Source organism: Balaenoptera ricei, chromosome X, assembly GCF_028023285.1.
Source record: "Balaenoptera ricei isolate mBalRic1 chromosome X, mBalRic1.hap2, whole genome shotgun sequence".
Taxonomy (NCBI): domain Eukaryota; kingdom Metazoa; phylum Chordata; class Mammalia; order Artiodactyla; family Balaenopteridae; genus Balaenoptera; species Balaenoptera ricei.
The window spans coordinates 35,562,828-35,587,833 of NC_082660.1; the positions used below are offsets into that span (position 1 = coordinate 35,562,828).

At 37.1% G+C, this 25,006-nt stretch overlaps 1 protein-coding gene across 4 annotated transcripts in view; it reads right to left on the reverse strand.

The window, feature by feature from the left end:
* The window catches only part of RPGR (retinitis pigmentosa GTPase regulator), a 152,396-nt gene that overhangs the window by 88,351 nt on the left and 39,039 nt on the right, over window positions 1-25,006 (reverse strand). For 2 of the 4 annotated variants that reach the window (XM_059911744.1, XM_059911748.1), the window contains exons 15-17: window positions 22,129-22,186; window positions 20,772-20,848; window positions 6,833-7,453 (exon numbers count right to left, since the gene is read on the reverse strand). In XM_059911744.1, coding sequence (XP_059767727.1) covers window positions 7,244-7,453; window positions 20,772-20,848; window positions 22,129-22,186 — 345 coding nt within the window. In that variant the 3' untranslated portion in view covers window positions 6,833-7,243. Of the gene's footprint in view, window positions 1-6,832; window positions 7,454-20,771; window positions 20,849-22,128; window positions 22,187-25,006 lie in introns of those variants that run through there. The other 2 variants (XM_059911747.1, XM_059911746.1) reach the window with 1 other exon arrangement.

Sequence of the window (25,006 nt, forward strand, 5' to 3'; positions counted from 1 at the left end):
ATATACAGATTGCCAACAAACACATGAAAGAATGCTCAACATCATTAATCATTAGAGAAATGCAAATCAAAACTACAATGAGGTATCACCTCACACCAGTCAGAATGGCCATCATCAAAAAATCTAGAAACAATAAATGTTGGAGAGGTTGTGGAGAAAAGGGAACAGTCTTGCACTGTTGGTGGTAATGTCAATTGATACAGCCACTATGGAGAACAGTATGGAGGTTCCTTAAAAAAAACTAAAAATAGAACTACCATATGACCCAGCAGTCCCACTACTGGGCATATACCCTGAGAAAACCATAATTCAAAAAGAGTCATGTACCAAAATGTTCATTGCAGCTCTATTTACGATAGCCAGGACATGGAAGCAACCTAAGTGTCCATCGTTGGATGAATGGATAAAGAAGATGTGGCACATATATACAATGGAATATTACTCAGCCATAAAAAGAAATGAAATTGAGTTATTTGTAGTGAGGTGGATGCACCTAGAGTCTGTCATACAGAGTGAAGTAAGTCAGAAAGAGAAAAACAAATACCGTATGCTGACACATATATATGGAATCTAAGGAAAAAAAAAAAGGTTCTGAAGAACCTAGGGGCAGGACAGGAATAAAGACGCAGACGTAGAGAATGGACTTGAGGACACGGGGAGGGGGAAGTGTAAGCTGGGACAAAGTGAGAGAGTGGCATGGACATATATACACTACCAAATGTAAAATAGATAGCTAGTGGGAAGCAGCCGCATAGCACAGGGAGATCAGCTCGGTGCTTTGTGACCACCTAGAGGGGTGGGATGGGGAGGGTGGGAGGGAGGGAGATGCAAGAGGGAAGAGAAATGGGAACATATTGTATATGTATAACTGATTCACTTTGTTATAAAGCAGAAGCTAACACACTATTGTAAGGCAATTATACTTCAATAAAGATGTTTAAAAAAAAAAAAAAGAAAGAAAACCTTGTGAAATGCAGAAGTGGTCAGTTGTGTTGCATAAATCCTTGAAGAGATTTTAGACCTGTTATTAGTTGTCTTTTGTAGGTAGCCATGGTTGGCTTCATGTAATCACTCATTTTTCAAGGTGAATTCTAGACCTGGGTAAAGAAAGCAAAATCTTGTCCTTATGAGGACTATACTTTTCATTGCCTTATTTTTTGTCCCAGGTAGACATAAATCCTAGCTTGATTGTATACTAGTAAATCATATGTAATCACAGTGAATTTGTAAATGAAAAAGTTTGGGCAAAAACAGTGACTTGTCCAAAATCACACAATGATTCAATGAAGAAGTTAAGTGTCCCAATTCCCAGATCTTATTTCAACTGAATAATGGCACGACTGTTATAAGGTACAATTAGGATATACATTGTATATCCTAAATATTGTAAGCAAACTCAAATGAAAGCATACGATGTTTAGTTTCTAGAGTGACAACAAGAAATGTTAAGCTTACTCGACTCCAGTATTCCATAAAACATCTCAGTTCTATGTCAAATGAGTTACACCCACAATACTTTTTTTTTTACTATCCAGAACTAGAAAAACCTAAAATAAAAAGATAATTAAATAAAATATTTTTCTGCTATCTTATGTTTCAGTCAATGACCACATTCCTAAGTTACAAAGTTCATGGGGAAAAAATACTTTTACATTGAAATAACTGTTATTAAAAGTGAACTCTCGGGCTTCCCTGGTGGCGCAGTGGTTGAGAATCTGCCTGCTAATGCAGGGGACACGGGTTCGCGCCCTGGTCTGGGAAGATCCCACATGCCGCGGAGCAACTAGACCCGTGAGCCACAACTACTGAGCTTGTGCGTCTGGAGCCTGTGCTCCGCAACGAGAGAGGCCACAATAGTGAGAGGCCCGCGCACCGCGATGAAGAGTGGCCCCCGCTTGCCGCAACTAGAGAAGGCCCTAGCACAGAAACGAAGACCCAACATAGCAATCAAGCAATCAATCAATAAATAAAACTTTAAAAAAAAAAAAAGTGAACTCTCTTAGAATGAAAACAGATCAGATGTGACAAATCTCTAAGGAATTAATGTTGTTCGAGCCATCACTTTGTGAGGAAGACGTGTTTTGTTTTGATTGATTTAGAAAATTGTAATAAATAAAAACTGCTCAGTTTGAATATGATGTTGATTCTCTATGCATGACAACATATGACAAAAAATTTTTCACTTCAGCCTAAAAAATGTAGTATTTATCTTCAAAAAAAAAAAAAAATACCGTATGCTGACACATATATATGGAATCTAAGGAAAAAAAAAAAAGGTCATGAAGAACCTAGTGGCAAGACAGGAATAAAGACACAGACCTACTAGAGAATGGACTTGAGGATATGGGGAGGGGGAAGGGTAAGCTGGGACAAAGTTAGAGAGTGGCATGGACATATATACACTACCAAATGTAAAATAGATAGCTAGTGGGAAGCAACCGCATAGCACAGGGAGATCAGCTCGGTGCTTTGTTACCCCCTAGAGGGGTGGGATAGGGAGGGTGGGAGGGAGGGAGACGCAAGAGGGAAGAGATATGGGAACATATGTATATGTATAACTGATTCAATTTGTTATAAAGCAGAAACTAACACACCATTGTAAAGCAATTATACTCCAATAAAGATGTTAAAAAAAAAGTATATCACACACACAAAAAGTCTACAAATAATAAATGCTGAGAGGGTGTGGAGAAAAGGGAACCCTCTTGCACTGTTTGTGGGAATATAAATTGGTGCAGCCACTATGGAGAAGAGTATGGAGGTTCCTTAAAAAGTTAAAATAGAACTACCATATGATCCAGCAATCCCATTCCTGGACACATATCCAAAAAAGATGAAAACTCTAATTTGAAAAGATACATGCATCCCAATGTTCATAGCACCACTATTTACAATAGCCAAGACATGGAAACAAGCCAAGTGTCCATGTACAGATGACTGGTTTAGGAAGATATATATATCTTCTTATATACACACACACACACACACAAAATATTACTCAGCCATAAAAAAGAATGAAAAAATGGCATTGCAGCAACATGGAGTAACCTAAAGAATATCATACTAAGTGAAGTAAGTCAGACAGAGAAAGACAAATACTATATGATAACACTTACATGTGGAATCTAAAAAATAATACAAATGAACCTATATACAAAAGAGAAACAGACTCAAAGACCTAGAAAACAAATTTACGGTTACCCAAGGGGAAAGGGAGAAGGGGAGGGATAAGTTAGGAGTATGGGATTAAGAGATACAAACTACTATACATAAAATAGATAAGCAACAAGGATTTACTATAAGCACAGAGAACTATATTCAATATCTTGTAATAACCTATAATGGAAAATAATCTAAAATACACACACACACATACACACACACACACACACACACACACACATATATATCTGAATTAGTTTGCTGTAAACCGGAAACTAACACACTATTGTAAATCAGTATTCAATTCAAAAATGAAAGTTTCAATTTAATTAAAAAGTTTTCCCAAATTAGTTTATGCTTTTATATAATTTTTGTAATTCTTAATTACTATATGCAGTAAATTACATAATTATACCAATTAAGGAGTTAATATAAATCTGATGCTAAGTTGGAAATTATAAGTTACCTAAAAATATAAAATCAAATATTCCTATGTACAGAACTTTAATGATTTTAGCAATTGATAGACTGAGACATTATAATAGAAAACTTCTGTTGTAATAAACACACTCATAGGGAAAATTCTGTAACTTTTAGAAGTACTGTGCTACTATTTAGACAAATTCTAAACAAAGTACTTGTAAAGATTACTTCTGAGAAACTTCAAAAGCTTTTCTCGAATATAAAAAAAATTTTTGTTTCATCTTGGGATAGATGTTAACCACGAATCAGATAAGATTTTTCTTAAAATAAAAACATATTAATGTCATTTAAAGTTAGATATAGCTCTCTAGTCCACTGTTAACCTTACCTTTAAGATATCTCATTTATCATAATATACATATTATACATACCAGATGAAAATGAAAGCAAATGGAACTATTTGGGAATGCAGCTTGGCCTGGTCAGATATAATTTCCTGCTGTAGTTTTCGTAAATAATTTTACGGTTAGGATAACATTTCCTGACGTTTCAGTGATTAGGACTGTGTATTAACATTATGCCAAAGTAGTCATCCGTCACAATTGTTGGAGGGACTGCTATTAAGCCTGTTTGTCTGTTGTCTCTTAACTTTAATGTAGCTTCTTCCAGCAGAAACATCTTACTTTATTGTATTCAATATAGTTATACTCCATCATCCTCCAACTCCCCACACTCCCAAGAAGGCTTAGTATGAATTTGTATGCAACAAAAAAATTACCTCCTTAGTAGAAGCATCCCTTTTCTAATTAATCCTTTAACTCTCATTTCCTGCTTAAAATCTGAGGCCAAACTAGGGAAGATTACAACTGAGATGAATCCAGGGCCTAATTAATTATTTCAACATGTTTTCCTTGTAAACAAATTTCTCTTGCCAAAATAATGTACTTTGTTTAAAACAGAGGTCAGGGGCTTCCCTGGTGGCGCAGTGGTTGAGAATCTGCCTGCCAATGCAGGGGACACGGGTTCGAGCCCTGGTCTGGGAAGATCCCACATGCCGCGGAGCAATTGGGCCCGTGAGCCACAACTACTGAGCCTGCGCGTCTGGAGCTTGTGCTCCACAACAAGAGAGGCCGCGATAGCGAGAGGCCCGCGCACCGCGATGAAGAGTGGCCCCCGCTTGCCGCAACTGGATAAAGCCCTCTCACAGAAACGAAGACCCAACACAGCCAAAAATAAAATATAAATAAATAAAAAATTAAAAAAAAAAAAAGCTCTTAACAGTGCAGGCTTGCCTGTGTATATTTAAAAAAAAAAAAAAAAAAACAGAGGTCACAATTTGCCCTTTGTGGGCAAAATTGGGCCTGCAGCTATGGTTTGGCTCTCCCTGTTTATGTACATGCATACACATATGGACATGTACACGAATGAGTTGTCTATATAAAAACCCGCATTTCCACCTTCTTTTTAAAATGGCTGAGGGGAAGCCGTCTGGCTAGCTCAGTTGGTAGAGCATGAGACTCTTAAAATGGCTGAGGGTCTGGCAACACTGGGCCCAGTATTGAGAAACAGCAATTACCAGGTAGAACAGATTGGCAGCAGCTCCATTACGCTTATCTGTTTAGCCTCTGAAAATACTTCAGTTATGCGATCTCTGGTTTAAATGTATTTTTTGTTAAATTTAATAAAATATCCCCTCATTCCTGAGATGAAGACTTTCCAACTTTCCGATTTGAGAGAGGCCCTTTCCCAGAATAAAACTGATGTTAGTTTCTACTGCTGCATAACAAATTACCATAAAGTTAGTGGATTAGAACAACATATAGTTATCTCATAGTTTTCATGGGTCAGGAGCCTGGGTACTACTTAGCTAGGTCCTTTGCTCAGGGCCTCACAAAGCTGCAATCAGGGTGTCAGCCAGCGCTATGGTCTAATCTGAGGATTGGGTTCCTCTTCCAAGCTCACTGGTTGTTGGCAGAATTCAGTGCCTTGCAGTTGTAGAGTAGAAGCCTTCAGACCCTAGAGGCTTCTCACCCTGGCACATGGCCCTCTCCATAATATGGCAGTTTGCTTCTTCAAGGCCAACAGGAGAGCATCTCTACTGCTTTGAATTGCTCTGAATTCTTCCAACTCTGACATCTAGATCTTTTTTGAAAGGACTCGCCTGATTAGGTCAGGCCCACCTGGGATTATCTCTCTTTTGCTTAAAGTTAACTCATTAGGAATCTTAATTATATCTGGAAAATATTTCATCTTTTCCACATAATATAACATAAGCAATGGAGTGATAGCTCATCATATTCACTGGTCTCCCCTACTCTCAAGGGGAAGGGATTATTCAAGGCAAGTATACCAGCAGGCGGGAACCTTGGGGGCCATTTTAGAATCCTGCCTATCACAACTGGCATGTCTTAGTATTACTGTGAGTTTCACTTCCACTTGGCTTCTATAGTTTATATTTTGGCAAAGTATTTTTACAATACTGTACTAGTACTATAGTGGCAATAGCAAAAATTTTTATTAAATTTACCTTTAATAAAATTAGAATTCCACTAAATGTAATATAGGAGACTATTTTGTAAGATTTCAAAATCACACGTATTCTAGACTAACATCCTTACAGCCCTTGTACGTTAAACACAAAGATGGAGTATTTTTGTTTTGTTTTGTTTAAATGGGGCAATGGTCACTGTGATTGAATAAGCAAATGTTTTAGTCAGAAGTTAGAATGGGAAAAATGAAGGTAGTTTGATCAATTAAATAAGTAGCATCTGTGAGCATAGGAAAGCAATGTTTCTATTAGAGCAGACTTAGCAGCTTTACCCTTCCTATTCCTTGTGGCAGAGCACTGTGTGACACAGCCAACCTTAGTTACCACTGTCAATGCTAGAGACAGCTGCAATGAGCGAGTCTGGCTGTGTCCAGTTCTCCTAGACTGGTGATCTGTGGCATGGTCAAACAGTGCAGATAATCTGCAATGTTTTCATGTCAAATCACCTCCCTAAAGAGAGGAGCAGGAAGCAAAGAAATTTCAACACAGTTTCTCCACAAAGATGTCCTGTTTATACAGTTGCCCTGATACTTTCTTTACTCAAAGGTAAATGCATTTTGCGTCTTTTAATATTTTAAAATGAGATTTCTTTTGCCCCTGTTTTGTCAACTGATAACTCCAAGTACCTCCAAATTTTATTGATATTCACCCATTTAAACAGTGGAACCGACCAGCTATAGTTTATTAAAATATGTTCATTAAAAACAATTTTGACTCAGTGTTTGAAAATTGCAAATACATTAAAAACTGTTAGTGTCATGAGATTGCAAATATTGCCTTATGAAATTATAAAGAAGTAAAATTTAGTAAAAACTATGAAATATCTTAATTTGTTTCACATATAAAAGTGTATTTTGTATTGCAACACTGAACAGTTAAGGCCACAACACTTGAAGGAGAGTCTGAGATACACATATCCTGAAATTGCTTGTCAAAAATATCAGCATTTAAATAAATATCAAAACTGGTCGTACGATTCAAATCAAATAAAACATATTCTTAAGTTATATCTTTAAAAGTTTGTTATTAGAAACTTTCTGTCAGAACTCAAATGTTTTTCAAGTATAAATTACAATGGGGCTTGGTGACCATGAAAACATAAACATATATTCATAGTATTATACAAGATTTTGACCTTCTCTCCATATTTGGGGGTGAGGTATCTTGATGATTTTGCCCCATGTGGTTCTTGTTGGCATCTTTCTTATTCCTTTTAAAAGCTATTTTATCTCCTACTGATTTTATCTCTGGGAGTGGCTCATTATTATTCTGCTTTTTACTTTTCTGGCTCGTCAATGACATCCTTTTAAAGAGGAAAATCTAGAAGGAAAACACACATGCAGAGAATTCATTTCAGTAAGTGAAACAGTCACTTAACAGTATTTAGGGGGTATAATTTTCAACAAGTCTTAACATTATTTCATCACATCTTTATGAGGCACCACAATGGTACATTCTTAGCATCCACCAGCCTTTTTTCTTTTACCAATTGCAATCATGATTCTTCCCTAAAACAAGACCTTTCAGGGTTTACCCTTCAACACTATCAGTGCTTTGGTAATATGTTAACATTTTTCTTCAAAGAACAAATTTAGTATTTCACTTTGTTTTGTTATAAGAGAAAAAGATGAAAACCAGCATCTTCCAGAGGACATACCTCCCCATTCCTGTAGATCAGAACTTCTGGCAAAGTGTTAGTGCTGCCAAATGATGGGGGTGGGAGCCCCAGGGGGCTGAGTAGGCAGTTGGATATACAGACCTGCTGCTCAAGGGAGGCCAGGGCTGCGGACAGGCAGAATGCAGATAACAGCTGAAGAGACGAAAGTAGACCCCATAACCCAGGGATTCCAGGTGGGCAGAAGAGAAAACAGAAGAAAAGAGACTGAGGAAAAGCCAAGTGTGAAAGGTAGGCAGAGGAAGAGGAGCCAGCACTGGGGGCTGAGTTTTGTAGGAACAAAATCAGGAAAAAAAGGCAACTCAGAAGTCAGGGGAGGAAAACATCAAGAAGAGAGTTGCCAACAAGGCACATGCAGGAGACATCAAGGAAGATGATAACTGAAAAGTTCCAAATGATTTAAGCCCTTTGAGGATTTAGCCAGAGAGAAAACAGGATTCCTAAAGAATGACAACCCAAATAATGGTTTTGACAAGATGCCAAAACCAAAGAACAGCTGAAGATCTGGCTCCTTCAGAAATTAAAATGGTGCTAATAATAATAGCTTGCCTTTAGCCTTAAAGAATGGAGGAACTAGAATGAAAAGTTGTAACCCAAAAAGTCAGTCTAGATAAAGTCTATGAACTAAAATGGGAGAACTCCTGTTCCTGCTATTGCGTAGGAATACACATCTTGAAAAATTCTGCCACTACAAAATGCCAAGAAATGCTGAAGAAGTATACAAAATATAATTTTATAATGTGTAGGTAAGCTCACATAAAATGAAGGGAAATCCCTGTGGGACAAAAAAAGAGGGAGCAGGAAGCCTCAGGGGTGAGTTGAGTACTGAAATTGCTTTTATTGATCTCATAACTTCAACTCTTGGATTTTAACAGATTTGATCTCACAAAATATAGAGAATTGGAACTGAGACTCCTATGTAAAGTGGGGACCCTCTGAGGACTAGGCCTTTAATGTAAGTCCACCTACAAACACTGGAAGAGAACAAAATAACATGTCTCTCTCAGCCTAATAATGTTTTCCTAACGTGAGTTTGGGGTTCACATGTACAGTACCGGTGGAAAACCCTTAACTGAGACATTGACTGAAAGCCATCCCGAAATGGTAACACCCAGGGGAGCTAACAGAATTTTATACAAATTCTCTATGGATGGACTTACAGTAATCTAAGCTTTAAAGGATTTCCACAAAAAGTCCTGGTTGAACATGAATTTACAATCCAAATTTCAAAACACAGAAGGAAACAAGACACCATTAGCAAGCCAGCCAAAGCAACAAACAGATTTAGACTCTGGAGGATGTCTGACATTGGAATAACTAAATACAGAATATAAAATAAGTTTGCTTAAATTATTTAAAGGACTATAATAAAAAACAGGAGCAGAAAACAAGGTACTAGGTAAAAAAAACAAGGTAAAAGATCAGATTGATTTGAAAAAGAATCAAAATAGAATTTCACTTCAAAATGTGAAAAACATAACTGAAATTAAAACTCAATAAGGAGGTTAAATAGCAGATTAGTCTCAGATGAAAAGATACTATGAAACAGACAAGCTCTGAAATTTCCCCAAATATCACTGAGATACAGAAAATATAAAAGTAAAAATTAAAAGACACAGATAACAGAATAAAAAGTTTTATTATATTTGAGCCCCAAAGAGGAGAGAGGAAATATTCAAATATATAATGGATGAGAATTTTCTTAAAATGATGAATGACATGAATTCTCAGATTCAAGAGTCATAATGAATTAGAAGAAAGTTAAAATAAAAAAACCTCACATCTAGGCAACTCATAGTGAAATGAAGCACACCAAAGACAAACAAACAATGTAAAAAGCAGCCAGACAGAAATGACAGATTATATGTGAAGTTACCAGCAACTATACTAAAGCAAATTTCTTAATAGCCACAATGGGAGCAGATACTAAAAGAAAATAACTGTCAACCAGCCATACCACCATTAATTTTCCAGTGAGTAGCAACTGCAAAAATTAACTTCAGAACAAAATTTATGACAGTAACTTCCAAAGGATTTCTTCAGGAAGAATAAAAAACATTCCAGAAGGGACATCTGAAATGTGAAAACGAATGGTGAATAAAGAAAGTGGTATAACAAATAATATTTGATTGATGAGGTTAAAAAAATTAATAGAATACTCGATACAATAACATGAAAATGGGAAAAAAACGAGTGATAGCAGAGAAAACTCTTCTAAGATCCTGGTAATATTTGGGAAAAAGGTACATTGATTAGCTTTAGATTTTAGGTACATGTTAAAAAGTTTAAAGTCAGAATCCACCTTAGAGGCCATTTACAAGAGACACATCTAAAGTACAAGTAGAAGTATAAGAATGAAAAAAGATATATTAGGAAAACGCTAACCATAGGAAAACTAGTATAGCTATGATAATATTCGATCAAATAAAGTAGCATTTTTTTAGGAACAAAGAAGAATACTACCAATGGTAAGATAATAGACTTAAACCTAATTACATCAATAATCAGATTAAATATAACTGGTCTAAATGCTCCAATTAAAAAGGCAGGGCCTTCCCTGGTGGCACAGTGGTTAAGAATCCGCCAGCCAATGCAGGGGACACGGGTTCGAGCCCTGGTCCGGGAAGATCCCACATGCTGAGGAGCAACTAAGCCCGTGCGCCACAACTACTGAGCCTGGGCTCTAGAGCCCGCGAGCCACAGCTACTGAGCCCTCGTGCCACAACTACTGAAGCCCATGTGCCTAGGGCCTGTGCTCCGCAACAAGAGAAGCCACTGCAATGAGAAGCCCGGGCACCACAACGAAGAGTAGCCCCCGCTCGTCGCAACTAGAGAAAGCCTGTGCGCAGCAACGAAGACCCAATGCAGCCATACATACATACATACATACATACATAAATAAATAAATAAATAAATAAATAAATAGGCAGAGATTTTCAGATTAGATAAAAAAGCAAGACCTTGGTGCTCCAGCAAATGGTGAAAGCTCTCTCAGAGATCTCCATCTCAACATGAAGACCCAGCTCCACTCAACGACCAGTAAGCTACAGTGCTGGACACCCTATGCCAAACAACTAGCGAGACAGGAACATAATCAAACCCATTAGCAGAGAGGCTGCCTAAAATCATAATAAGTTCACAGACACCCCAAAACACACCACCGGATGCAGTCCTGCACACCAGAAAGACAAGATCCAGCCTCATTCACCAGAACACAGGCACCAGTCCCCTCCACCAGGAAGCCTACAAAACCCACTGAACCAACCTCACCCAATGGGGGCACACACCAAAAACAACGGGAACTACGAACCTGCAGCCTGCGAAAAGGAGACCCCAAACACAGTAAGTTAAGCAAAATGAGAAGACAGAGAAATACACAGCTGATGAAGGAGCAAGGTAAAAACCCACCAGACCAAACAAATGAAGAGGAAATAGTCAGTCTACCTGAAAAAGAATTCAGAGCAATGATAGTAAAAGATGATCCAAAATCTTGGAAATAGAACGGAGAAAATACAAGAAACGTTTAACAAGGACCTAGAAGAACTAAAGAGCAAACAAACAATGACGAACAACACAATAAATGAAATTAAAAATTCTCTAGAAGGAATCAATAGCAGAATAACTGAGGCAGAAGAATGGACAAGTGACCTGGAAGATAAAATGGTGGAAATAACTACCGCAGAGCAGAATAAAGAAAAAAGAATGAAAAGAATTGAGGACAGTCTCAGAGACCTCTGGGACAACATTAAACGCACCAACATTTGAATTATAGGGGTTCCAGAAGAAGAAGAGAAAACGAAAGGGACTGAGAAAATATTTGGAGAGATTATAGTTGAACACTTCCCTAGTATGGGAAAGGACATAGTCAATCAAGTCCAGGAAGCGCAGAGTCCCATACAGGATAAATCCAAGGAGAAACACGCCAAGACACGTATTAATCAAACTATCAAAAATTAAATACAAAGAAAAAATATTAAAAGCAGCAAGGGAAAAGCAACAAATAACATACAAGGGAATCCCCATAAGGTTAACAGCTGATCTTTCAGCAGAAACCCTGCAAGCCAAAAGGGAGTGGCAGGACATATTTAAAGTGATGAAAGAGAAAAACCTAAAACCAAGATTACTCTACCCAGCAAGGATCTCATTCAGATTCGATGGAGATATTAAAACCTTTACAGACAAGCAAAAGCTAAGACAATTCAGCACCACCAAACCAGCTTTACAACAAATGCTAAAGGAACTTCTCTAAGCAGGAAACACAAGAGAAGGAAAACACCTACCATAACAAACCCAAAATAATTAAGAAAATGGTAATAGGAACACACATATCGATAACTACCTTAAATGTAAATGGATTAAATGCTAGACACAAAAGACACAGACTGGCTGAATGGATACAAAAACAAGACCCGTATATATGCTGTCTACAAGAGGCCCACTTCAGACCTAGGGACACATACAGACTGAAAGTGAGGAGATGGAAAAAGATATTCCATGCAAATGGAAATCAAAAGAAAGCTGGAGTAGCAATTCTCATATCAGACAAAACAGACTTTAAAATAAAGACTATATATTTTATTATAGTAAGTAAAGAGACAAAGAAGGACACTACAAAGAGACAAAGAGGGACACTACATAATGACCAAGGGATCAATCCAAGAAGAAGATACAACAATTGTAAATATTTATGCACCCAACATAGGAGCACCTCAATACATAAGGCAAATGTTAACAGCCATAAAAGGGGAAATTGACAGTAACACAATCATAGTAGGGGACTTTAAAAACCTACTTTCACCAATGGACAGATCATCCAAAATGAAAATAAAGAAAGAAACACAAGCTTTAAATGATACCTTAAACAAGATGGACTTAATTGATATTTATAGGACATTCCATCCAAAAACAACAGAATACACTTTCTTCTCAAGTGCTCATGGAACATTCTCCAGGATAGACTATACCTTGGGTCACAAATCAAGCACTGGTAAATTTAAAAACATTGCAATCGTATCAAGTATCTTTTCCGACCACAACGCTATGAGACTAGATATCAATTACAGGAAAAGATCTGTCAAAAATACAAACACATGGAGGCTAAACAATACACTACTAAATAACCAAGAGATCACTGAAGAAATCAAAGATGAAATAAAAAAATACCTGGAAACAAATGACAATGAAGACACGACGACCCAAAACCTATGGGATGCAGCAAAAGCAGTTCTAAGAGGGAAGTTTATAGCAATACAATCCTACCGTAAGAAACAGGAAACATCTCGAATAAACAACCTAACCTTGCACCTAAAGCAATTAGAGAAAGAAGAACAAAAAAACCCCAAAGCCAGCAGAAGGAAAGAAATCATAAAGATCAGATCAGAAATAAATGAAAAAGAAATGAAGGAAACAATAGCAAAGATCAATAAAACTAAAAGCTGGTTCTTTGAGAAGATAAACAAAATTGATAAGCCATTAGCCAGACTCATCAAGAAAAAAAGGGAGAAGACTCGAATCAATAGAATTAGAAATGAAAAAGGAGAAGTAACAACTGACACTGCAGAAATACAGACGATCATGTGACATTACTACAAGCAACTCTATGCCAATAAAATGGACAACTTGGAAGAAATGGACAAATTCTTAGAAATGCACAACCTACCGAGACTGAACCAGGAAGAAATAGAAAATATGAACAGACCAGTCACAAGCACTGAAATTGAAACTGTGATTAAAAATCTTCCAACAAACAAAAGCCCAGGACCAGATGGCTTCACAGGCGAATTCTATCAAACATTTAGAGAAGAGCTAACACCTATCCTTCTCAAACTCTTCCAAAATATTGAAGAGGGAGGAACACTCCCCAACTCATTCTACGAGGCCACCATCACCCTGATACCAAAACCAGACAAAGATGTCACAAAGAAAGAAAACTACAGGCCAATATCACTGATGAACATAGATGCAAAAATCCTCAACAAAATACTAGCAAACAGAATCCAACAGCACATTAAAAGGATCATACACCATGATCAAGTGGGGTTTATTCCAGGAATGCAAGGATTCTTCAATATACGCAAATCAATCAACGTGATACACCATATTAACAAATTGAAGGAGAAAAACCATATGATCATCTCAACAGATGCAGAGAAAGCTTTTGACAAAATTCAACACCCATTTATGATAAAAGCCCTGCAGAAAGTAGGCACAGAGGGAACTTTCCTCAACATAATAAAGGCCACATATGACAAACCCACAGCCAACATCGTTCTCAATGGTGAAAAACTGAAACCATTTCCTCTAAGATCAGGAACAAGACAAGGTTGTCCACTGTCACCACTATTATTCAACATAGTTTTCGAAGTTTTAGCCACAGCAGTCAGAGAAGAAAAAGAAATAAAAGGAATCCAAGTCGGAAAAGAAGAAGTAAAGCTGTCACTGTTTGCAGATGACATGATACTATACATAGGGAATCCCAAAGATGCTACCAGAAAAGTGGTAGAGCTAATCAATGAACTTGGTAAAGTAGCAGGATACAAAATTAATGCACAGAAATCTCTTGCATTCCTATACACTAATGATGAAAAATCTGAAAGAGAAATTAAGGAAACACTCCCATTTACCACTGCAACAAAAAGAATAAAATACCTAGGAATAAACCTACCTAGGGAGACCAAAGACCTATATGCAGAAAACTATAAGACACTGAAGAAAGAAATTAAAGATGATACAAACAGATGGAGACATATACCATGTTTCTGGATGGGAAGAATCAACATTGTGGAAATGACTATACTACCCAAAACAATCTACAGATTCAATGCAATCCCTATCAAACTACCAATAGCATTTTTCACAGAAGTAGAACAAAAAATATTTCACAATTTGAATGGAAACACAAAAGACCCCGAATAGCCAAAGCAATCTTGAGAAAGAAAAACGGAGCTGGAAGAATCAGCCACCCTGACTTCAGACTATACTACAAAGCTACAGTAATCAAGACAGTATGGTACTGGCACAAAAGCAGAAATATAGATCAATGGAACAGGACAGAAAGCCCAGAGATAAACCCACACACCTATGGTCAACTAATCTATGACAAAGGAGGCAAGGATATACAATGGAGAAAAGACAGCCTCTTCAATAAGTGGTGCTGGGAAAACTGGACAACTACATGTAAAAGAATGAAATTAGAATACTCCCTAACACCATGCACAAAAATAAACTCAAAATGGATTAGAGACCTAAATGTAAGACTGGACACTATAAAACTCTCAGAGGAAAACATAAGACGAACACTCTTTGACATAAATCACAGCAAGATCTTTTTTGATCCACCTCCTAGAGTAATGGAAATAAAAACAAATATAAACAAATGGGACCTAATGAAACTTAAAAGCTTTTGCACAGCAAAGGAAACCATAAACAAGACGAAAAGACAACCCTCAGAACGGGAGAAAATATTTGCAAATGAAGCAACTGACAAAGAATTAATCTCCAAAATATACAGGCAGCTCATGCAGCTCAATATGAAAAAAAACAAACAACCCAATCCAAAAATGGGCAGAAGACCTAAATAGACATTTCTCCAAAGAAGATATCCAGATTGCCAACAAACACATGAAAGGATGCTCAACATCACTAATCATTAGAGAAATGCAAATCGAAACTACAATGAGGTATCACCTCACACCAGTCAGAATGGCCATCATCAAAAAAATCTACAGACAATAAATGCTGGAGAGGGTGTGGAGGAAAGGGAACCCTGTCGCACTGTTGGTGGGAATGTCAATTGATACAGCCACTATGGAGAACAGTATGGAGGTTCCTTAAAAAACTAAGAATAGAATTACCATACGACCCAGCAATCCCACTACTGGGCATATACCCTGAGAAAACCATAATTCAAAAGAGTCAGGTATCACAGTGTTTATCACAGCTCTATTTACAATAAGCCAGGACATGGAAGCAACCTAAGTGTCCATCAACAGATGAAGGGATAAAGAAGATGTGGCACATGTATACAATGGAGTATTACTCAACCATAAAAAAGAAATGAAATTGAGTTATTTGTAGTGAGGTGGATGGACACAGACGCAGAGAATGGACTTGAGTACATGGGCAGGGGGAACGGTAAGCTGGGAGGAAGTGAGAGAGTGGCATGGACATATATACACTACCAAATGTAAAATAGATGGCTAGTGGGAAGCAGCCACATAGCACAGGGAGATCAGCTCGGTGCTTTGTGTCCACCTAGAGGGATGGGATAGGGATGGTTGGAGGGAGACGCAAGAGGGAGGAGATATGGGGATATATGTTTATGTATAGCTGACTTACTTTGTTATACAGCAGAAACTAACACACCATTGTAAAGCAATTATACTCCAATAAAGATGTTAGAAAAAAAAAGAAGCAAGATCCATCTACATGCTGCCTAAATCAAATGTACTTCAAATGTAAAATCACAAATGGGTTAAAAGTAAAAGTATGTTAAAAGATGATAACTCTAATCCAAAGAAAGCTAAAGTGGCTATATAATATCAGATCAAGTAGAATTTAGAGCAAAGATTATCATTGTGTACTAAGAAGGTCATTTCATAATGATGAAGGGGTCAATTAATTAGAGCAGGTAACAATTCTAAACATGATAGAAACAAATAACAGCTTTAAGATACATAAAGCAAAAATTAATAGAAGTACAAGGAAAATTAGACAAATCCACAATTTATAGTCAGGGATTTTAATACCTCTCTTTCAATAATAGAACAAGTAGACAGAAAATCAGGAAGGATGGAGAAGACTTGAACAACACTATCAACCAACTTGACCTAATTGTCACTGATAGAACACTCCACCCAACCACAGTATTCTTCTCAACCTTCTTCTCAAATGAACATTTACCAAGATAAACTTGATTCTGGGCCATAAAATGTGTCTCGATAAATTTAAAAGGAATCAATTCATACTAAGTATGTTCTCCAATTACAATGTAATTAAATTAGAAAGTAATAACAGAAAGATCACTGGATAAATCTCCAGCAACATTGAAATTAAATAACCCATGAGTCAAAGAAGAAATCAAAGGGGAAATTAGAAAGTATTCTGAACTGAATGAAAATGAAAACACAACATATCAAGTACTTCAGGGGAAATTTATAACACAAAAAGCCTATAATAGAAAATAAGAAAGGTCTCAAATCAGTGATCTCAACTTCCATGTTAAGAAACATTCAACAAAATGTTGCTAAAGGAAATTTGAGAAGACATCAATAAATGAAAAGAAATGTCATGTTCATGAATTAGGAGACTTAATATTGTTAAAATGTTAATTCTTCCCAAGTTTATCTGTAGATTCAAAAACAAGGCCAAATCAAAATCCCAGCAGGCATTTTTTTCACTAATTGACAAACCGATTATAAAAATTCACATGGAAGTGCAAAGTGTCTAGAATAGTCAAAACAAGTGTGAAAAGGAGCAAAGTTGGAGGACTAACAGTTCCTGATTTCAAGACTTATATCAAAGCTACAGTAATCAAGACAGTGTGGTACTGGCACAAGATAAACAGATCGAAGGAACAGAATACAGAGTCCAGAAATAGGCTCACACATAAAAAATCAATTGCTTTCTGACAAAGGTATGAAGGCAATTCAGTAGAGGAGGACAGGCTTTTTAAAAAATTTTTCAACAAATGGTGCTAGCACAATGGGATGTCCATATGCAAAAAAAAGAACTTCAATCCATACCTTTACCATATAAGAAATTAACTCAAAATAGAATACCACTCAGCAATATAAAGGAATGAACTATTGATACATGCATGGATGAATCTCAAAACAGTATCAGTTATTTGCTGAGTACAGCAGGGGGATGTGGGGTGTAGAGAGGGATCACAGAGAGGCACAAAGAACCTTCTGCTGATAATGGCACTGTTCACTCTCTTGATTGTGATTATGCTTTCACAGCTATATATGTATGTCAAAACTAATCAGATTATATACTTCAAATATGTGTAGTTCATTATAGGTCAATTATACCTAAATAAAGCTATTTTTAAAAAGCAGGGGAGTAATTATTGGGTGGGTCCGAAAGAGACAGTCTCAGGTATTAAGCCTGAAAAAACTGACAGCAACAGGATACCATATGTATAATTGACCTCAGATTTTCCTCACAATAGAGTAAAGCTAACTGTGTACTTGGGGCAAACGTGCTGAATTGTGCTGCCATGGTGAATAAAGCTTATTTAGCATCAGAGAAAAGGAAGCCGTCAGGAAAGGCAAGAATCCACAGGCATAATTTTTGGTGGAGAAATTCTCATCTCAGCCTCTTATATTTATGGTAGTGACAATGAATAAGAAATCTATTGACTGTGAACTGGCATGGGGAACTATCCAGGAAACTGCCATATTCTAGCTAGTTTCTGAGGGGTGGCACTGGATTTTTAACCTCTCTATCTGCAGCCTTTAGCCTTGTGCCTGGCACATAAGAGGCACCCAGTAAATATATGCTAAATAAACACATGAATAAACTAATTCCATGATGGGAAGAAATTATTATTAATAGCTAAAAAGCTTACTGCTTTTTTCAGTAGCTTACTTAGGTGGAAATTAAGCCAATAACACATTTTTCTTAGCGGCTAACTGTGGATTCAAATTTGCTACAGTTTGGAAAAGCAATATTTGGCGATTTCCAAATATAACAATCAAAAGATCTCTGCCACCAATTAAAATTATGGGTCCTAACCTGGCTATCTGAAACACTTAAAATCATCAAAACAAAATTCAATGGTGAATTCTGTCTTGTAGAGACCAAGAGTGTACTTCTTTTTTTTTTTTTTAAATTACCTTTGGAGTGGCTGTCTAATTAAGGGAAGGGATGTAAAATTTCAAACACATGCTTATCTTCATATGAGTTAATGCATCATTTATTTTCCAAGTTTTCAAAACAGTTTGATTTGTTTGGCTTAGATGGTGTAAATAGGTTAGAGACATTGTAGATTAAAATATATCATGTGGGAATGATTGAAAAAAATCTCATCTAAATCATCTATTTCCTTTTTAAAATATATAGAATAACAGACTATTCCTTAAGTAGGAAATACATTTATTACTGCTTGACTTTTTAAAATATAATTTTCAATACTTTTTCTTTTCTTTATCCAAGGAAATACATACTTACTGAATTATATTTTTCCATTAGGTAGAAATGAGAATTTAAGCAGAATCAAAGTTTAAGACTGAATTTGTCAGCCTGGCACTCTGTATCCTGGCCTGGCCTCACCTTTGTCCCATGGACTGGCGGGGCTTCCTGATGCTACAGTAGGTGCCTGCCACACAGCATGCCTTCCCTGGCTCCGGCCTCTCCTGTCCTGCGTATCCAAATCCTACCAACTATGGACAATGCTGAAGACGGGAGAGCCTGAAAAATTCCCTAAACTCGACCACGTATTCTACAATATGCATTTTCATTTGGTCAGAGGTGTGTTTCAAATATTTTTTTCTGCTGCTTCATTTCACTTTTCCTCCCCTTAGGTTCTTAGGTCTCCTGACTCCTTTACTTTTCATCCTTCTCCCTCAGATTTGATTTTCTTTTCCAGACTCTTTCCCTGAGCTCTTTATAACTGAAAAAAGTTTTCACAGGAACACTATGAAGTATACTGGTGGAATATCTGTTAAATGTTCTGTTCTACTAGACGGAGAATCTAAAAAGTTCCTAAACCTTGATGAAATGTTCTAGTGATGCATGTTATAATTCTAAGAAGGATAATAATACTGAAGTGTCCTTTGAGCCAGGTCACAGACATCTTTTGGGTATGGTAATCCAAACTTATAATTTTATAAAAGATAAAAATGGTCATGAAGTAATTTTTAGTAAAAGATAACAATATGGAGATTTGGGCTAAAATAACTTCTGAAATTTCTGTAGTAATTCTGAAAGGAATTTCAGAGTGGCATATACCTACAAAGATGGCAAAAGACAGGCTGTTTACTACCTTAAGGGCAGCTCCTGGTTTTACCTTCATCCTTTCCTCTTTCTCACCCCTCCCATTTTACAATTCATTGTCAACCAAAAATATTTACTGAGCATCTACCATGTACCAGGAACTGTGATAAGTGCTAAGGATACACTAGAAAGCAAAACAGAAAATAGTTTCTGTCCCCAAGGAGCTGAAGGCCAGTGGGGAGATACAGACATAAAGTAAATGAATATACAAATGACTATGTAATTGCAAACTGTGACAAATACTAAGAAGTATGAGAAAAGGGTGCTCTGTGAGAGAATAATAATGGGACATAATAATTTATATAAGTGCTGCTGGTTACAAAAGGCCTCTGTGTGGAAATGACATTTAAGCTGACACCTAGGTTGAATAAGAATTAACGAGGCTTTTCATTTTTCTTGTCTTCCATGTTACCTCCTAACACTTCTAACTGGAAATGTGATCTCATGATTAAATAAAGTTTTTCTGCAAGTGGAAAGAGTAATTTACTTCCAAGAAGAAGAAACGTATCCATCAGACTTGTAACAACTCCAAAACAGGTACTAGGAGAGACTGGAGTAGCATGTTGCAATGTTTTCTAAGCACAGTCATCTTTATTTTTTCATTCATCCTATTTCTTGGCTTTGCCTTACTCTCTTCTAGACTCTCAGGATACTATACTCTTATAATTTAAGCAGTAGAGTTCTTTTACATATCTTTTATTGTATGATCAATCAGTATGTATGGGATGATTGAAAGGAACATGCTATTACATTTTTGCAGAGCAATCTGAATCATAATCTAAAATCCAATAAGTAAATATGCACGTTAAAAATGTGAAACATCACCTGAAATTCGTCACATGTTCTTGAGTCATCAAAACTCATATTAAGAGAGTTAAATTATGTGGATCACCATATAAAAAGCAGTAGAAGCGATTCAATACTTTAGCCTTAACACTAAAATGAAAAATTCATTTCACTTACCTTCTTTGATTTTTTTGTTGATTTACTATCTTCCAGGATTTCTGAAGAACTGCCCTTTGCACGATCATGCATCTTTCCTATGATAGGATATATTTAGAAATATTTTTTCTAACTAATGAGAAAAAGAAAAGTCCTGAGGCTTTCAGTGAAACTCTATCAACCATGAATTACGAGGTAATACTAAAGAGTAGTGGACAACTGCGTATTTCCTGAAAAATTAAGGCAAAAATCTCAGAATGACCTGACCAATGTTGTAAATGTTTAGATGACCAGTACACCAAGTATAGCAAAGGTAACAGTAAGTGTTAGGGAAGACTTCTGTAAAATATAAATTACCTTTTAAAAAAATTAACCTCATTGTAATGAAATTATTTGTACCCAAATGGACATGTCATGTTTTTGGTATTCCAAATTAATCCACATGTTATATAGTTGAATAATGATCTTTAAGGTAGACTCATGAAGCATATGCATTCTTTGAATTTTATATTATCAACAACTTAAATCTTACATTTAATTTCTTTTTAACACTTTAGGTTATATGCTAAGACTACTCAGAGATGACAAATATTTTAACATTTTGCTTAAAATATTCTAAAACTTACTACTCTTTTTGCAGAAGTTAGAAGGAAAAATGTATTAAGGGAACTATTCCTTCTTCTGCTTAAGTTCTGAACAGATAACCACTACTACAGACAGTTATTTGTAATGACATCGCAGCAAAAGGCCCCCTGTGATGTGATGGTGTGGAAACATAATATAGGGGTCATATAGCAAAAGCACCAATGATCTGGGTGTAGAAACTGTAGGTCCCAAGGGCAGTCACAGTCTCCTCTGTTCTGTGACACCTGTTCTCTGACACCAACAGCGAGGCTTGGGAAAGGACTCCTCTGAAACGCCTGTGGTAAGATCAAAGACTCAGGTCTGGGCTCGGGGGGAAATAACTGGATGGCCTGCTGTGGCTCTAGACCAGCCTGGACATCAGCAATGGGGTCTGGCAGTGCTCACCAGACATATATATCAAGATCTGGGACAAAAGCCCAATTTAATAATACTGATTGAAAAAAAAAAAAGTAGTAAAAAGGCTGTTCTAAACCACTTAACACTGACACATGAGCAGCCAGGAAGAAGCTGTGGTGGTGATCAATGAGAACACATAAGCCTGTGTCACATATTTCATAGCTTATTATGAGGGTCATGTGACAATAAAAAGTGTAAAACAGAATACATACGTGTAAGTCATAATTCCTTAGTTACAGCACATATATGCATAAATATCTGTATGTACATATGAACGTAGTATGCTATGTATCTAGCCTTTTTAAAAGTATGCTTTTGAAGTCAAATGTGCTCACACCTTTTGGATTTTCACTGTATTCATGAATGGCCCGTTCCTTTCGGTTGGCTTTTGTGTCCTATAAACAATAAAGAAACAATATAATAAAAAACATATTCGTACTGAGCTAGAAAACCTAGTCTTGGTTTTAAGCAGGGTTCTAGAGTCAGTCTCTAGCTAACAACATAAACATGTGACAATTACTTCCCTTTGCAGGACTCTTGACTTAGATGCTGCGTGATTGCTAATGTCTTTCCTAGCTTAAAATTGCATGATTAGGGCTTCCCTGGTGGCACAGTGGTTAAGAATCCACCTGCCAATGCAGGGCACACGGGTTCGAGCCCTGGTCTGGGAGGATCCCACATGCCGCGGAGCAACTAAGCCCGAGCGCCACAACTACTGAGCCTGGGCTCTAGAGCCCGCAAGCCACAGCTACTGAGCCCTCATGCCACAACTACTGAAGCCCGTGTGCCTAGGGCCTGTGCTCCGCAACAAGAGAATCCACTGCAATGAGAAACCCATGCACCACAATGAAGAGTAGCCTCCGCTCGCCACAACTAAAGAAAGCCTGTGCAGCAACGAAGACCCAGCTCAGCCATAAATTAAAAAATAAATAAATAAATAAAGTTCCCTTAAAAAAAATCGTATAATTAACAAGAATTGTGTATTTAAGAATTCTACTCAAAGAAGATTCAGGAACATTAATTGGTATAGGAATTAGCTCAACATTTTATAATGTCAAATTGGAGTTTAATGAATCCTATGCTAAAGAATTTCAGGGACCACCATAACTGGAACTCATAGATGTTCTTTATAAAACAGAATCTTTCCCTCCCTCTTTTTTTTTTTAACATTTAATATTTATTTATTTGGTTGTGCTGGGTCTCAGTTGTGGCAGGCAGGCTCCTTAGTTGCAGCATGTGGGCTCCTTAGTTGCGGCTTGCATGTGGGATCTAGTTCCCTAACCAGGGATTGGACCCGGGCCCCCTGCATTGGGAGCGTGGAGTCTTAACCACTGCACCACCAGGGAAGTCCCATCGTTCCCTCCCTCGGAAAGAAAACAATAACTGCTAGAACATATTTTTTCCTCAGTGAGAGGAAGGAGTCTTGGAAAAAGAAGGAAGCAAGGAAGAGAATGACCTCTTTAGCACAATACCATTTTGTAAATTAAAAAAAAATACACAAAAAACAACAACACATGTTTTACAATTACACATTCAAATAAAAGGACAAGCATGTTTCAGTGGTTGGCTATGTTAGGGAAAAGGGGAATGAGGCTCAAAGGGAATCAATTTAAATAAAGAGAGAAGCACCTCGCACAGACCACTGATGATAGTGTTTCATCAATGAGAAGGCAGGATTAACTCAGAGCTCTTTGCAAGAGGTCCAAAAAATGAAATGAAAATGAATCAATACAGTATCATTCAGTTTGGGTTTCTGAATTCCATACCTCTGAAATGAATCCAGAATCTTACTCTTTTTAAACATCTTTTACAAACACAGAAGGTCTTGTGCCCCTCTATCCAGGTCAAAGGATACTCTAGGCTGCAGTCACACTGAAACACTCTCCTGGCTTCCGTCAGCCTGGCTCTCATCACCCTGCCCCCTCTTTGCCTGGATAGGTTTTACTTTTCATGACTCAGTTCAAGTTTCACCATCACTCCCGGGAAGCCCTTTCCTTGTTTTTCCCAGTGGCAGCTGAAGTGCCACCCCTGAAGCACCCTACTGCGCTGGTAAATTTTCTGGTCAGCCTGTATAAACAGCCGAGGGTTCCTTGAGATCAGGAGCCATATCTTATAAAAAGCACTTTCTTCTTATTAACTAAGGGATTTAATGGAGGAAAGTCATAGATTTGTTTTCAAATCATATTTTTATCTTTGGGCAGAGTAGTGCTAGCAAACGAATGATATTTTTATCTTTGGGCAGTCTTGGCTAATAACATGGGGGTATCAGGAAATATAAGGGCACTGATAAGCAACAGTTAAGGCAGAGTCATAGGAACTCTTTTTACCTGGTGTTCTTTCAAGAAATCTATACCTACCTAACATCCCTGGTAGGTTAGAGGGGCACAGGAAGTTGATTGTAAGCAGCCCTCACTTCTTGAGATCCACCTGATTTGGGGTAGCTTCTGTTCTCTTTTTGGTGCTTGGTACATAAATATTTGTTGACTGAATAATATGTACCAATTATAAGTTATGTGTCAGGTACTGGGCACATAATATCACATTTAACTTTCACAATGGAAAGAATGAAGGGAGGAATTACAGCACCTTTCTCCGTGGTAGCATTTTATTTTTAATCTACATGTATACAGCAAATTTATTTCTATAGTGAAATAATAGAAAACATTTCAATTGCACTCACCTGGAGTGCTGCTGGTCAGCAGCAGCAGATGTTTCTGTGGTACTCCTTTGCAGCTTACCTTATTTTTCTGCCAGAGTCCTCACTTGAAACTGTAATTCAATGGATTCTACATACACAACTCACACTTGCCTCAAAAATGATCACTGATAAACTACAGTAAAAGTATGATCAACCACCAGATGGGGACAATAAAGAAGGAACTAGTTATTCCAATCTACTTAACCAACTATTAATTCAGGTCTGAAAATGACTAGGCCAGTGCTCTTTTGACCAGAGTACCAGGCACGCATGAATTACTGCTTCTAAAAGAGTACAAAAATTTTTTTTGGCCAGGGAAATGTGAAGAAATGGGTAAGAAATGCTGTTTACAATTGGTTATCTAGACTGGTTCAAATTCTGAGATGCACATATTTTAAGAACATCATTTCAGTATTGCCAGCTGATTATCTCTTCAGTGGAAGAGGAATGCCCATAACTTTAACATTGGTAACTTGAGTTTAAGAGTTTCTCATCTCCTTGGAGGTTTTTCCTTTAT